Source organism: Ictidomys tridecemlineatus, chromosome 15, assembly GCF_052094955.1.
Source record: "Ictidomys tridecemlineatus isolate mIctTri1 chromosome 15, mIctTri1.hap1, whole genome shotgun sequence".
NCBI classification, from domain to species: domain Eukaryota; kingdom Metazoa; phylum Chordata; class Mammalia; order Rodentia; family Sciuridae; genus Ictidomys; species Ictidomys tridecemlineatus.
The window spans coordinates 15,840,931-15,852,959 of record NC_135491.1 but is presented as its reverse complement, the minus strand read 5'-3'; the positions used below and the strand labels follow the sequence as shown (position 1 = coordinate 15,852,959).

The window sequence follows — 12,029 nt, the reverse complement described above, 5'->3', positions numbered from 1 at the left end:
CATTAATTGGGGACAGAGCATGGACCAAACTTGGTAGCATGTCAATGGAACTTTGTGGGTAAGAGGTGCCCTGACCCAGGGGTGGGCGGCAGAGGTGAAGGCCATCAACTCCTGTCTAGGAGGAGGACAAGAGACCCCGCCACTCAGGAAGCCTGGTTTGCTTCTCCAGCTGCCTGAGCTGCCGGGTGCAGTGGCGCAGGCCTGTAACCCCAGGGGCCCAGGAGCCTGAGGCCCAAGGGTCGCGAGTTCAAAGCCAGCCTCTGCAACTTAGTGGGTCCGAAGCAACTTGAGGAGACCCTGTCTCAAAATAAAAATTAAAAGGCTGGGGTGGCTCAGGGGTAGAGCAACACAGAAACCTTCCCTCAATCGCTGCTTTCTATGACCAGAGTCCAAATAAAATTTCCTCTAAAACAAGGGGACTCCACAGCCCTCCCCATTGTTTGTTTCTTTGTGCTTAAACACAAAGCCACATCCCCTGCCCTTTCTGTTGGTTGGTTGGTTGGTTGGTTTTTGAGACAGGGCCTCACCAGGTGGCTTACAGCCATGCTGAGCCTGGCTGCCAACCCTCCTGTTCAGCCTCCCAGAGCCACTGAGGTCTAGGCAGGCCACCAGGACCGCCCCTCCTCCAGGTCCTAAAATGCAGCCAATGAGAAACTAAAGAGCCTTAGTGGACATCAGTTATATCTACCTCTGTTTACCTGTGATCCCAGCTACTCAGGACGCTGAGGCAGGAGGATTGCAAGTTCAAAGCCAGCCTCAGCAACGGAGCAAGATCCCTCTCAAAAATAAATTAAAAAATACAACAAAATAAAAAGAACCAGGGCTGTGGCAGGAGCCCCTGGATTCAGTCTCCAACACCCACATCCAGGGGCAGGGGCACAGCTGGGTGGTTAGTGGTTGCCCAGCATGTGTCCACCCTGTGTTCAACCCCCAGCCCAGAAAGAGAAAGAAATTAAACTGAGGAACTAATTTTTTAAAAATATTTTAAGGGCTGGGGATGTGGCTCTGCTGTAGAGCACTCAGCTCCCACCTGTGAGACCCTGGGTTCGCTCCTCAGCACCTCATAAAAGTAAATAAATAAATAGGCAAAATAAAGAGATCGTGTCCGTGTATAACTATAAATAAATAAATATTTAAAAATGTACTTAAAATGTGGTTTTAGTTCTGTGTTAATTTTCGAGACGGAGGGGTTGAGACACATCCCCAGCCCTTTTCATTTTTTATTTTGAAATATTTTGAAACAGGGTCTCGCTAAATTGCTTAGGGCTTCCCTAAATTGTTGAGGTTGACCTTGAATTTGCAGTCCTCCTGCCACAGCCTCCTTGTTGTGCTCGAATTCGGGACCCCCAAAAGACCACCAGAGACGAAGATCCATGTAAGCAGCAAAGAGGTGTTTATTGCGAGCTAGCTCAGTCCTCCACGCGCACACATAGCAACTGGTGACGCTGAGAAGCCCAAGCCTAGGGTTTGCAGCAGTTTTATACATTTTTTGGAGAAGGCAGGGACTTCACATACATCAGCATCTCTTAGCAAATCATCACACTCCGCGGGAAAATCAAATAACAACTCTAAAACATGATTAGCACATTCACTGGCGGGAACAAGTTGGGTAAGCGTGATTGGTCAGTACAAAAGGGGTATTCATTTGAACTGATTGGCTTAAGCCAAGAGGGGTGTTCTTGCTGAACTACAGGGTTTCTCAACACCATAAACTACTGGGAGGGTCATCTGGCATCCCAGGTATTTCCCTGTCTCATGCTGATTGGTGGCTGCTAGGGGATTGCTATGGGGCCCCACCTAGCCTGACTGAGTCAGGGACACCTGGCACAGCAGATCTCTCCTGTTATTTGTAGATAAACAATTTAGCAGGGTGGGAATGTGCCTAGGAGCGCTCTGTGGGTCTTTCCAAGGACAAAGGTCAGGTCCCTTCCTTGGACAGGCTTTGCTCTGAGATAGAGGCTTGTTTTTCATCCTGAGTCACTGGGATTATAGGCAGGAGGCACTACACCAGCCACTAATGGTTTTGGTGGGTGGGGAAGGGTACCAAGGATTGAACCCAGGTGCACTTACCCACTGGACCACATCCTCAGCCCTTTGTATATTTTATTTGGAGTCGGTCTCACTAAATTGCTGAGACTGGCTCTGAACTTGTGATCCTCCTGCCTCAGCCTCTTGAGTTGCTGGGATTACCAGTGTGTGCCACCGCCCCCTGCCCGCCATGAATTTTGTGTTACTTTGGACAGCCCAAAGCTGCAAGATTCTTCCTGCCACAGGCACATGCCAGGGTTCTGCATAGATTCCTGGTAGTAAACCCCTTCCAGAACGTTCCGGGGAATGCCCGGATCATCTCCTCCAAGGGCTCAGGTCAGACACCCTCTCAATAAACTTTTCCCCAGTTCCAAAAATTAATTGACGTGCTGACACCTTCCTAGCCTTTAAATGCTCCCAAGCCCTGGGACAGTGTTGCTTCCCTGCCACTTCCCTGTCCCCGCTGCCTCCCGCAGGCTCGCTTCCTCTGCCGTCCCCTAGTGGTCGCAGTTCTCCCCAGAGCCAGTTCTCTGACCCTGTCATGGTCCCATTTAGCAAATGCTCCAATCTTCTTAGGCCAGGCCAGCCGGGACAGGGCAAAAGGCCATCTGATTTGCAGGGAGGTAGAGGGGGAGGGAGAGGGGAGGGGAGGGGGGTAGAGGGGAGGAGGAGGGGAGGGGAGGGGAGGAGGAGGGGAGGAGGGGGGGAGGGGAGGGGAGGAGGAGGGGGAGGGGAGGGGAGGAGGAGGGGAGGGGGGAGGGGAGGGGAGGGGGGAGGGGAGGAGAGGGGAGGGGAGGGGAGGGGAGGGGGGAGGGGGGAGGGGGAGGGGAGGGGGGAGGGGGAGGGGAGGGGAGGGGGGAGGGGGAGGGGAGGGGAGGGGAGGGCGAGTGGGAGGGGAAGAGACCAGCTGCAAATGGGAGGGGTGGCTCCCTGGTGCAAGGAAACCTCCTACTGGTCACTGACCCTGAGGGGGGTTGTCCACAGAGAAGTTTGCACAACCTGGCTCCCACCTTGAGGTTGACCTTGTCCCCCGTTCCCCGCCCCCAGGCTCAGCTCTGGGCCACTCCCCCAAGACTGGGACCTCCCAGATTCCAGGAACCTCAAGCTTCCAGAACTTATAGTTAAGGCACCTCAGGGCGAGAGAACAGGCTTCATCAGTCCCTCCAAATACTCAAATAGACAGGAAAACCCGGCGCCATGGAGCACGCCCATAATCCCAGCAGCTTGGGAGGCTGAGGCAGGAGGATTGCAAATTCAGAGCCAGCCTCAACAATTTAGGGGGACCCTAAGCAACTTAGTGAGACCCTGTCTCCAAATAAAATATTGTAAATAGGGCTGGGGATGTGGCTCAGACTTAAAGGTGGAAAGCTGTTCAGAGAACCATCACTGGGTGGGACTTGTGTTCTGAGCAGACCTTGTAGGTCATCTCTGAGCCCCAGGGGGGCCCAGATTAGATCAGAGGCTAAAACCTTTGTGCAGCCCAGCCCCAGCGGCTGGCAGGACAGATGATTTTACCCTCTTGTGCAGTGATTGTGTGATTCTTTTTTTTTGAGAGAGAGAGAGAAAATTTTTTAATATTTATTTTTTAGTTTTCAGCGGACACAACATCTTTGTTTTGTATGTGGTGCTGAGGATTGAACCCCGGCCACAGGCATGCCAGGCGAGCGCGCTACCTCTTGAGCCACATCCCCAGCCCTGTGTGAGTCTTTGAGCACTGCTCACCTTCCTCCTTGACCTTAAGTTCTATGAGGAAGGCGCTGCTGTTTACTCTCTGGTTGGACCTTGCTGAGCCTCTGCTCCTGGGGAAATGCATGGTGGTCAATCATCAACAGAGTGAGCCTGTGACCCTAGCACCTGGGGAGGCTGAGGCAGGAGGATGGCAAACTGGAAGCCAGCCTCAGCCATTTAGCCAGGCCTTGCCTCAGAATTAAAAAGCACTGGGAATATAGCACCCTGGTAGGGGTTCCCTGGGTTCAAGTCCCTGTACCAAAAAAACAAAAGTAAACCAACACATTGCCTGGGTCTCTAAGTTCCTGGGTGAAGAGCCCTCTGTCCTACATCCCTGGGTTCTGTCCTTGGCACTCACAGCCAGCAGCAGTAGCACAGAGCCAGGAAGGAAGGACCCAGACTCCGTCCTCCCAGCACCTCACAGTTTCACACTTGCAAACAGTAGGCGCCACTGTTAAGTGGCATTCAGGACCCCCAAAAGACCACCAGAGACCGAGATCATGGTAAGCAGCAAAGAGGTGTTTATTGTGAGCTGGCTCCGTCCTCCATGCACACACAGCAACTGGTGATTTGAACTGATTGGTTTAAACCACAAGGAGAGTAGTGCTGGGCTGGGGATGTGGCTCAAGCAGTAGAGCGCTCGCCTGGCATGCGTGCGGCCCGGGTTCGATCCTCAGCACCACATACCAACAAAGATGTTGTGTCCGCCAAGAACTAGAAAATAAATATTAAAAATTCTCTCTCTCTCTCCTCTCTCACTCTCTTTAAAAAAAAAAAAAAAAAAAAGGAGAGTAGTACTGAACTACATGGTTTCCCAACATGGTATCAACCACCATGAACTATTGGGAGGGTCATCTGGCATCCCAGGTATTTCTCTGTCTCATTCTGATTGGGGGTTGCTATGGGTCCCCACCCAGCAGCCTGACTAACTCAGGGACACCTGGTGCCACAGATCTCTCCTGTTATTTGTAGATAAACAACTCAGCAGGGTGGGTATGTATGTACCCAGGAGTGCTCTGTGGGTCTTTCCAAGGACAAGGTCATGCTCCTTCCTTGGTCAGGCTTTGCTCTGAGGTAGAGGCTGGTTTTTCAACAACAGGGAGTGAGTGGGGTCCTCCTCAGCAGAGGCAGACATCTACTTAGGAAAGCAAGGAACACACGTTCAGGGGATAATGTGGGCCATCAAGAGAGAGAGAGAGAGAGAGAGACAGCCAGGTACAAGTGGCACACGCCTGTAATTCCAGAAGCTTGGGAGGCTGAGGCAAGAGGATCACAAGTTCGAGGCCACCTCTGCAATTTAGCAATTTAGGGAGGTGGGGCTGGGCCAGCCTGCAGGTGGGCTATTTAAGCCCAGGGTCTTGAGGGTCTGGTCCCACTCCTCTGAACCAAGCCTTCGCAGCCATGGGAGAGACGGAATTAGAGGTCGCTGTCCTGGAGGAGATGGAAAGAGAGATCGCTGCCTGGGATAAGGTAGAAGACACTGCTACCGAGTATCTGTTGGAAATATGGGCTGATGAGTTGAAAGAGATGAAAGAGGTGGAGAAATTGGATACCATCGAAAAAATTCGCGATTGGCTGGGTGAGCTGGTTGGGGGGGCCGCGCGGGGCCTGTGCTGGGAGGGCTGTCACAGGAGAAGGGCTGTCTCTGAAGGGGGGTCCAAGGGGAAGTTCCTGGAGTAGGGGGCTCTGTTTGGGACGAGCGGTTTTCTTGGCAGAAAGAACTCCAACACGCACCATTCAAAGCCCAGGCTTCCTAAATGAGGCTCATTATGGGAGGAACCCTCAGGGAGTTTGAGACAGACTCTAATTACCTTCAAACCAGCTTCACCTGCCTGCAGCCTGCAGCTAACTATTAGAGTAGCAAGTTTTATTGGAGAGAGAGAGAGAGAGAGAGAGAGAGAGAGAGAGAGAGAGAGAGAGAGAGAGAACATACTCCAGGGAGTGGATTTGATTGGGGAACAAAACTCTGGGGAAAATCCCATCCAATGAAGATTAAGGGGGGCAGTGTCCCAAGGTCAGGGGCGAAGATTGGGTCTTTGGGGTACAAGTCCTGAGAAGGGTGGGGAAAGCTCTGGACTCAAGATGTGCCTAAGCGCCTCCCTCCCAGCCAGGGAGGTGACTCAAATCACGCGCCAGGATGGCCTCCCACAAGTAAAGAAGGAAGAATGGCGCCAGTCTCAAGCGGGAGACGCCCTTTGGGGGTTCCCAGCTCTTTTTACAGGAAACTTGGAAGCAGGGTTTGGTGACAGGGGCCTATAATCCCTTTGAGTCCTGGCAAGAGCCTCCTGGTTTCTGAGGCTGAGGGCAGTTTACCAAGCTCTGTGACCTGCCTGGGGAGGGGCGGTCTGGGGCTGAGTGCTGTCAGGCCATGAGTTAAAGCCCAGAGTGCATTTCCCTTTGGTCTCCGTGTCTCAGACCACTTTTTGCTGAGGCTGGCTTTGAACTCGGATCCTCTTGCCTCAGCCTTCAGAGCCCCTGGGACTACAGGCGAGGGCCCCACACCCGGCTCAGATGTGGCCTCTGAGGGGAAGATGTGCATTGGTGCCTGAGCAGAGCTTGGGCCCAGTGGCCCCTGAAAGTGCCTTCAGCCCTGGGATGGGGAGTGCAGAGGCTGGGGAGGGAAGAGCAGGCGGGAGGCCAGGCCCAGTGCTCTAGGGTGAGGGGCCTTCCTGGCCTGTCCCCCTGGGCCGCGGGTCCTGGGAGCACAGCAGCCTTTTCCAGGCCCATTTCAAAGCTGGCGAGGGGCAGGGCTGGGCTGGGAGGCGGAAGCCAGGTCTGACCCTGGGGCTGGTCCAGGTGTCACTTCTTGTCCACTGTGCTGCCGCCCAGCTTGCCAGCTGAGTCCCTGTGGCCCAGTGGAGGGCAGTGTCAATGGCTGGTGGCTGGGGATGGCCTGTGGGGCTTCTCTGATTTTCTTCTTTCTCTCAGGGCCAGAGCAATTGGTTGGAACTGCGCTGATCTTCAAAAGGCAGCAGGTGTGGGAGCTGAAGAAGCACTACTCGATGGACCCCTTTCCATCCCATAGTACCCTGGTGGCCCTGGCCTCCCGGCTTGGCGTAGAGGAGCAACAAGTACAGGTGGGACTCAGGCTCCACACCCTTACCTTGCCCTGGCAGGGGAGGGCCTGCCCTGTGGCTGGGCCACGTCCCACGCTCCCTCTGCAGAAGCCTGGGGCACACAGGGGCCCAAGCTACCCTGGGTCCTCCTGGGCTCTGGCTGGACCCCAAGCTCAGCTTCTGCCTTCTGTGCTGCACAACTTTGATCAGCCCAGACGGCTGCCCGGTGCCCTTCCAGGACCCAGACCCCAGCACCCTCTAAACCCGAGGAGCCCCTGGCAGAGTCCCCCCATCCCTGGGCTCTGGGTCCTCTCCCTCTTGGTTTCTCCCCCTGGCCTTTCACCTCTAGAGCCCAAGGGACTTCTCTGTTTTGGTTCTCTTTTTGCAGAGCTGGGACAGAACCCAGGGCCTTGGCTCCCAGTGTCAGACCAGCTCCCCACCACCAAGCTGGCACCCCGCCCCTTATTGGATGACCCAGGGTGGCCTTGAGCCCACCATCCTGTTTCAGCCGCCCAAAGGTCTGGATTAGAGGCACATGCCCTGGGCCCAGCACCCCCACCCACATGCACCTTCCCACCTGGAGCCCAGGCAGGTGTGAGAAATTCCTCTACATCTTTCCCTGTCTCCTTGTCTCCCCAGGATTGGTTTCTGATTAAGCAGTATTTTAGAAGCCGGCCCCCCGAGTTCTCAGACAACTGCTTTGTACACTCAGGATTGGACAGCCATGAGCCCACCTTGTTTTGCATGTTCTGTACATGTCCATCTCCCAACGGTGACCAGCAGAGTGTCCCGGAAGAAGCCCTTCCCAAGCGCCCCTGGTCCCTGTTGGTATATGGCAAGTAAGCCACCTTGAAGAGCCTTGCACATGACCTTCCAGATGTCCTTCAAGAGGAAGACAAATGAGATCCAAGAGATTTCTGAGTGGGTGGGGGTTCTGCACCTGCCCATCCCACAGGTCCTCCCTCTGGCCACTCTCCATCTCTTGTCACCCCTACCTGTTTGAGTCACCGGGAGTGTGTCTGGGTCTCTGGGAGGGGTGGGGATTGAAGCCAGGGTGTTCTGTCACTAAGCTGCCTCCCCAGCCCTTATGTTTTTGACACGAGTGTCTGCCTGGCTGCTGTGGGGATTTTCCCTCCTGATGCGATGGTTTATGGAGAAGCTCATTCACAATAAGTCAAAGGCCCACTCACGCGTGGGTCAGTGTGGGAAGCCATTCTAACACGTGATTGGGTGACTCCCGTTAAGGGTCTGAGGCACTTTGGCAAAAGTCGAAGTTTTTCCCGGCCCTTTCCTGATGAGAGAGCCCATCCGTGTGGGGGTGTGCCTGACCACTGACCCCGGGGACCCAATCACTGACCCTGACCTTGGAGTGCGGCCCCCCCTCAACCTTCATTGGATGGAATTGTCCCCTGAATCTCTTGTTCCCCAATAAAAGGCTGATCCCCGGCGTGCTCCCTCTCTCTCCTGCTAGCCCTGAGTAATCCCTGCTGCCCTGCTGGGCGGTTGGAGGAGGGAACCAGAGGGGAGCCGTCTAGGACCTAGCAATAGATATAAGGTCTTGTGTTTTTATTTCGATCTCTTCTAACTAACTTTATGCCTAGAACCTCATTAATGAAACCACTGCGCAGGCCGCGTGGTAGAATTGGCGCCCACGAGGGGGGCATTCTAGATTAGTTAGATTGAGTGGGAGCGCGCTATAAAGATAAGAATAAAGATAAAGGAAGAGGTGACGTTTGGGTCACAAAAGTACCTGGAGTTATTGAAGGAAAGAGACGTTAAATTAATTAAAATGGGAAATTCAACTTCTACGGATAAGGAAATGTACCTGGCTATTTTAGACAGTATAATTAATCAGAAAGGGAAACAGATAAAGAAAACTCAGTTATTACAATTTTTAAAGATTGTAGGTGAATATTGTCCTTGGTTTTGCGAACAGGAATCTCCAAATTTACTTACTTGGGAGAAATTAGGAAGGAAGTTACAGAGAGTTTGTATTTCTAATGAATTACCTGGAGGCATTGAAAATATACAGAAAACATGGACAGCTCTAGAAGTTTGTCTTTTTGAATATATGGGCCAGAGTTCGTGGTCCCCTGAGGACCTTTTAAAAGACATTCAACGAGCTGTTAGGTCTATTCAAATGGAGAATCAGCCTGAGGCTAAGTTAATTCCCTTTCCCTTAAGCCGTTTAAAAACAAAGGCACTAGGGGCCAAGCCAAAGGTTAGAAATGTGGACTTAAGCTCGCAGGATCAGGCTAGCCCACAGGCAGATTGTACAGCGCAACATCATAGAGGAGAAACCTCCCAGATCCTAGAAGGCCCTCCGGAAAACATAGATGATCTTGCTAGAGAGGAAAATATGGAAGAGACTCCTAGAGGGACTCAGGGTTCTTCTCAACCACGTGGTGTAGAAACCCAAATTCAAAATAGCGATAGTTCAGACTCGGACCATGGCTCACAGTCTGAAGAGGAAAACTCAGATATTGAAATTCAGAACTTAGAAATTTTAATAGGCTGCGTCTAACACCGCCTGCCCAAGCTATTCAAATTCGGCCGGTACCTGCTAGAAGGACCAAATTTAACAGGTGTGCTAAATTAAAAATGACTCTTCTTACTCCAGTCCAGCGAGGTATTAAGAGGGCTCAAGAAATGGGAGAGGATATTAGTGGTTTTCACCTCTTTCCAGTTTTTGAGCAAACTGATGAACAAGATCAGAGACTAAGAGTTCATACTGTAATCCCATTTAAAACTATTAAAGAATTAAAAAGTGCATGTGAGACGTATGGTCCAAATTCCCCTTTCGTACAAAGTCTGATAGAAAATATTTGTTCATGGGCTGGGGATGTGGCTCAAGCGGTAGTGCGCTCGCCTAGCGTGTGTGCAGCCCGGGTTCGATCCTCAGCACCACATACAAACGAAGATGTTGTGTCCGCCGAGAACTAAGAAAAAATAAATAAATATTAAAAAAAAAAAGAAAATATTTGTTCACAACCCCTTCCTCCTAGCGATTGGATTTTTTTAGCCAGATCTTGTCTGAGTGGGGGGGATTACTTAATCTGGAAGACCTATTGGAGTGATTTCTGTAATGAGCAAGCAGAGAGAAACAGAAGACAGGGCATAGAAACACCAGTAACGATGCTTTTAGGGACTGAAGATTTCGCAGCTTTAGAAAGGCAATTAAATTATGATTTTGCAGTATACGATCAAATAACTGACTGTGCAAAGCGTGCTTGGAAGCAGATCGTCCCAAAAGACCAGTCCAATTTAGTTCTTACCAAAATCAGACAAGGTGCCAATGAAACTTATTCAGATTTCATAGCCCGACTGTATCAGGCTGCGAGCAGATCCATAGGGGACCCAGGAGCAAGTGAATTTATTGTCAGGCAGTTGGCCTATGAGAACGCAAATAAAATTTGTCAAGATGTTCTCCGGCCGCATCGTAAAAAAGGAACAGTTTCTGAGTTTATTCGCCGGTGTTCTGACTTAGATCCCGCCCAATTACAAACAATGGCTTTAGCGGCTACGTTAAGGGAAACCTTAGGACCCGCAAAATTTAGGTCAAAGGTCCCGCGGAAGGTGTTAGGTTTGTGGCAAAATCAATCACTTTGCCCGCGAGTGTCGCATGCGTAATTTTAGGTTCAGAGCTCCATCTACTGGTGATAATAGATATTGCAGAACTCAGCGCCACGCGGTGGGTTCAGATGGCGCGGATGAGCCGGCCTTCTCGCCGCCGACATTTCCTCCTAGCGGGAGATCAAAAAACTTCCGTTTGGCCTCTCCCCGACAGAGCAACAATATGGGGAATTCCAGGGAAGGTCGCAGAGAGTGACGTCACTGGCACCGACCAGGACCGGGACAGCCCGCGATTTTTACCGGGACAGGGACAGAGATCACAGTTTTCTTAGGACCTTCATAGACAGTTGAATTAAATCCTCAAACGGGGCCAGAACAAATTCCTACTGGGATTTTCGGGCCGCTTCCTGATAATACTGTAGGTTTAATTTTGGGACGAAATAATTTAAAGGAAGCCATTGAGGTAATACCTGGTGTGATAGATTCAGGATTTAAGGAACAGTTATATGTTACTGTAAAAGCCAATTATCCCCTAAGACTCACCCCAAAGGATACTTTTGCCCAATTAATATTATTGCCTTGTGTCTCAGAAAGGCACCTGCCGGCAGATTCAGTTTCTAAACCGCCGGACAGAGTATACTGGTCACAGTTAGTAAGACAAGAACGCCCTTTATTAAAACTTAGAATTAATAATAAAAATTTTCTAGGAATAATCGACACAGGAGCGGACATCTCGGTATTGTCCAGTCGATTTTGGCCTAAAAACTGGCCTTTGCATGTGGCACCAGCTAACCTACAGGGAATAGGATGGATTTCACAGCCTGCTCAAAGTGCCAACTATCTCCGTTGGGAAGATTCTGATGGAAACAGTGGAGTATTTAAGCCTTATGTGTTAGAGTCTTTACCAGCTAACCTATGGGGAAGAGATATTTTAGCCAAAATGGGATTATTATTAGTTACTCCAAATTCTATAAGGTCAGTTGAGGAAGTTAATCAGAGGTATTTTCCTGGAGATGATAGGGAGACCTTTCAGGAAGAGTATCTGTTTACAAGCCAGTCTCCACGACAAAGATTAGTAAATGCTCCAAATCAAAATTTTTACTAGGGGCCCTGAGTACTTCCCCAATCCCTAAGACAGCTGAAAAAATCACGTGGCTCACAAAGGAGCCTATATGGATTCCTCAGTGGCCCATCTCAGGGGAAAAGCTTAAAATAATTCATAGATTAGTTGAGGAACAACTTCAGGCTGGTCATATTGAACCAACACTTAGTCCTTGGAACACACCTATTTTTGTTATTAGGAAAAAGTCAGGAAATTGGAGATTACTACAAGATTTAAGGGCAATAAATCATGCAATTCAGCTTATGGGATCATTACAGCCAGGACTTCCCTCCTCAACAGCCATTCCCTTAGATTATAGCTTGATGGTAATAGATTTAAAAGACTGCTTTTTCTCTATAAGGTTACATCCTGAAGATTGTGAAAGATTTGCTTTCACTGTCCCAGCAATTAATTTTAAGGAACTTGTTAAAAGATATTGCTGGAAGGTGCTCCCTCAGGAAATGCATAATAGTCCTACACTGTGTCAAAAATACGTTGATCAGGCAATAAATCCCATTAGAAATAGCTTTCCTGATGCATAT

At 50.6% G+C, this 12,029-nt stretch overlaps 1 protein-coding gene across 10 annotated transcripts in view; it reads left to right on the top strand.

The window, feature by feature from the left end:
• LOC144371016 (uncharacterized) overlaps positions 1–8,366 on the top strand; it is a 46,751-nt gene extending 38,385 nt beyond the window's left edge. For 4 of the 10 annotated variants that reach the window (XM_078033205.1, XM_078033200.1, XM_078033202.1 and 1 more), the window contains 3 exons: positions 5,147–5,335; positions 6,685–6,833; positions 7,452–8,366. In XM_078033205.1, the coding sequence (XP_077889331.1) occupies positions 5,147–5,335; positions 6,685–6,833; positions 7,452–7,655 (542 nt within the window). In that variant the 3' untranslated portion in view covers positions 7,656–8,366. Of the gene's footprint in view, positions 1–2,929; positions 5,336–6,684; positions 6,834–7,200; positions 7,331–7,451 lie in introns of those variants that run through there. The other 6 variants (XR_013431166.1, XR_013431167.1, XM_078033208.1 and 3 more) reach the window with 4 other exon arrangements.
• The last annotated feature ends 3,663 nt before the right edge of the window (positions 8,367–12,029 follow it).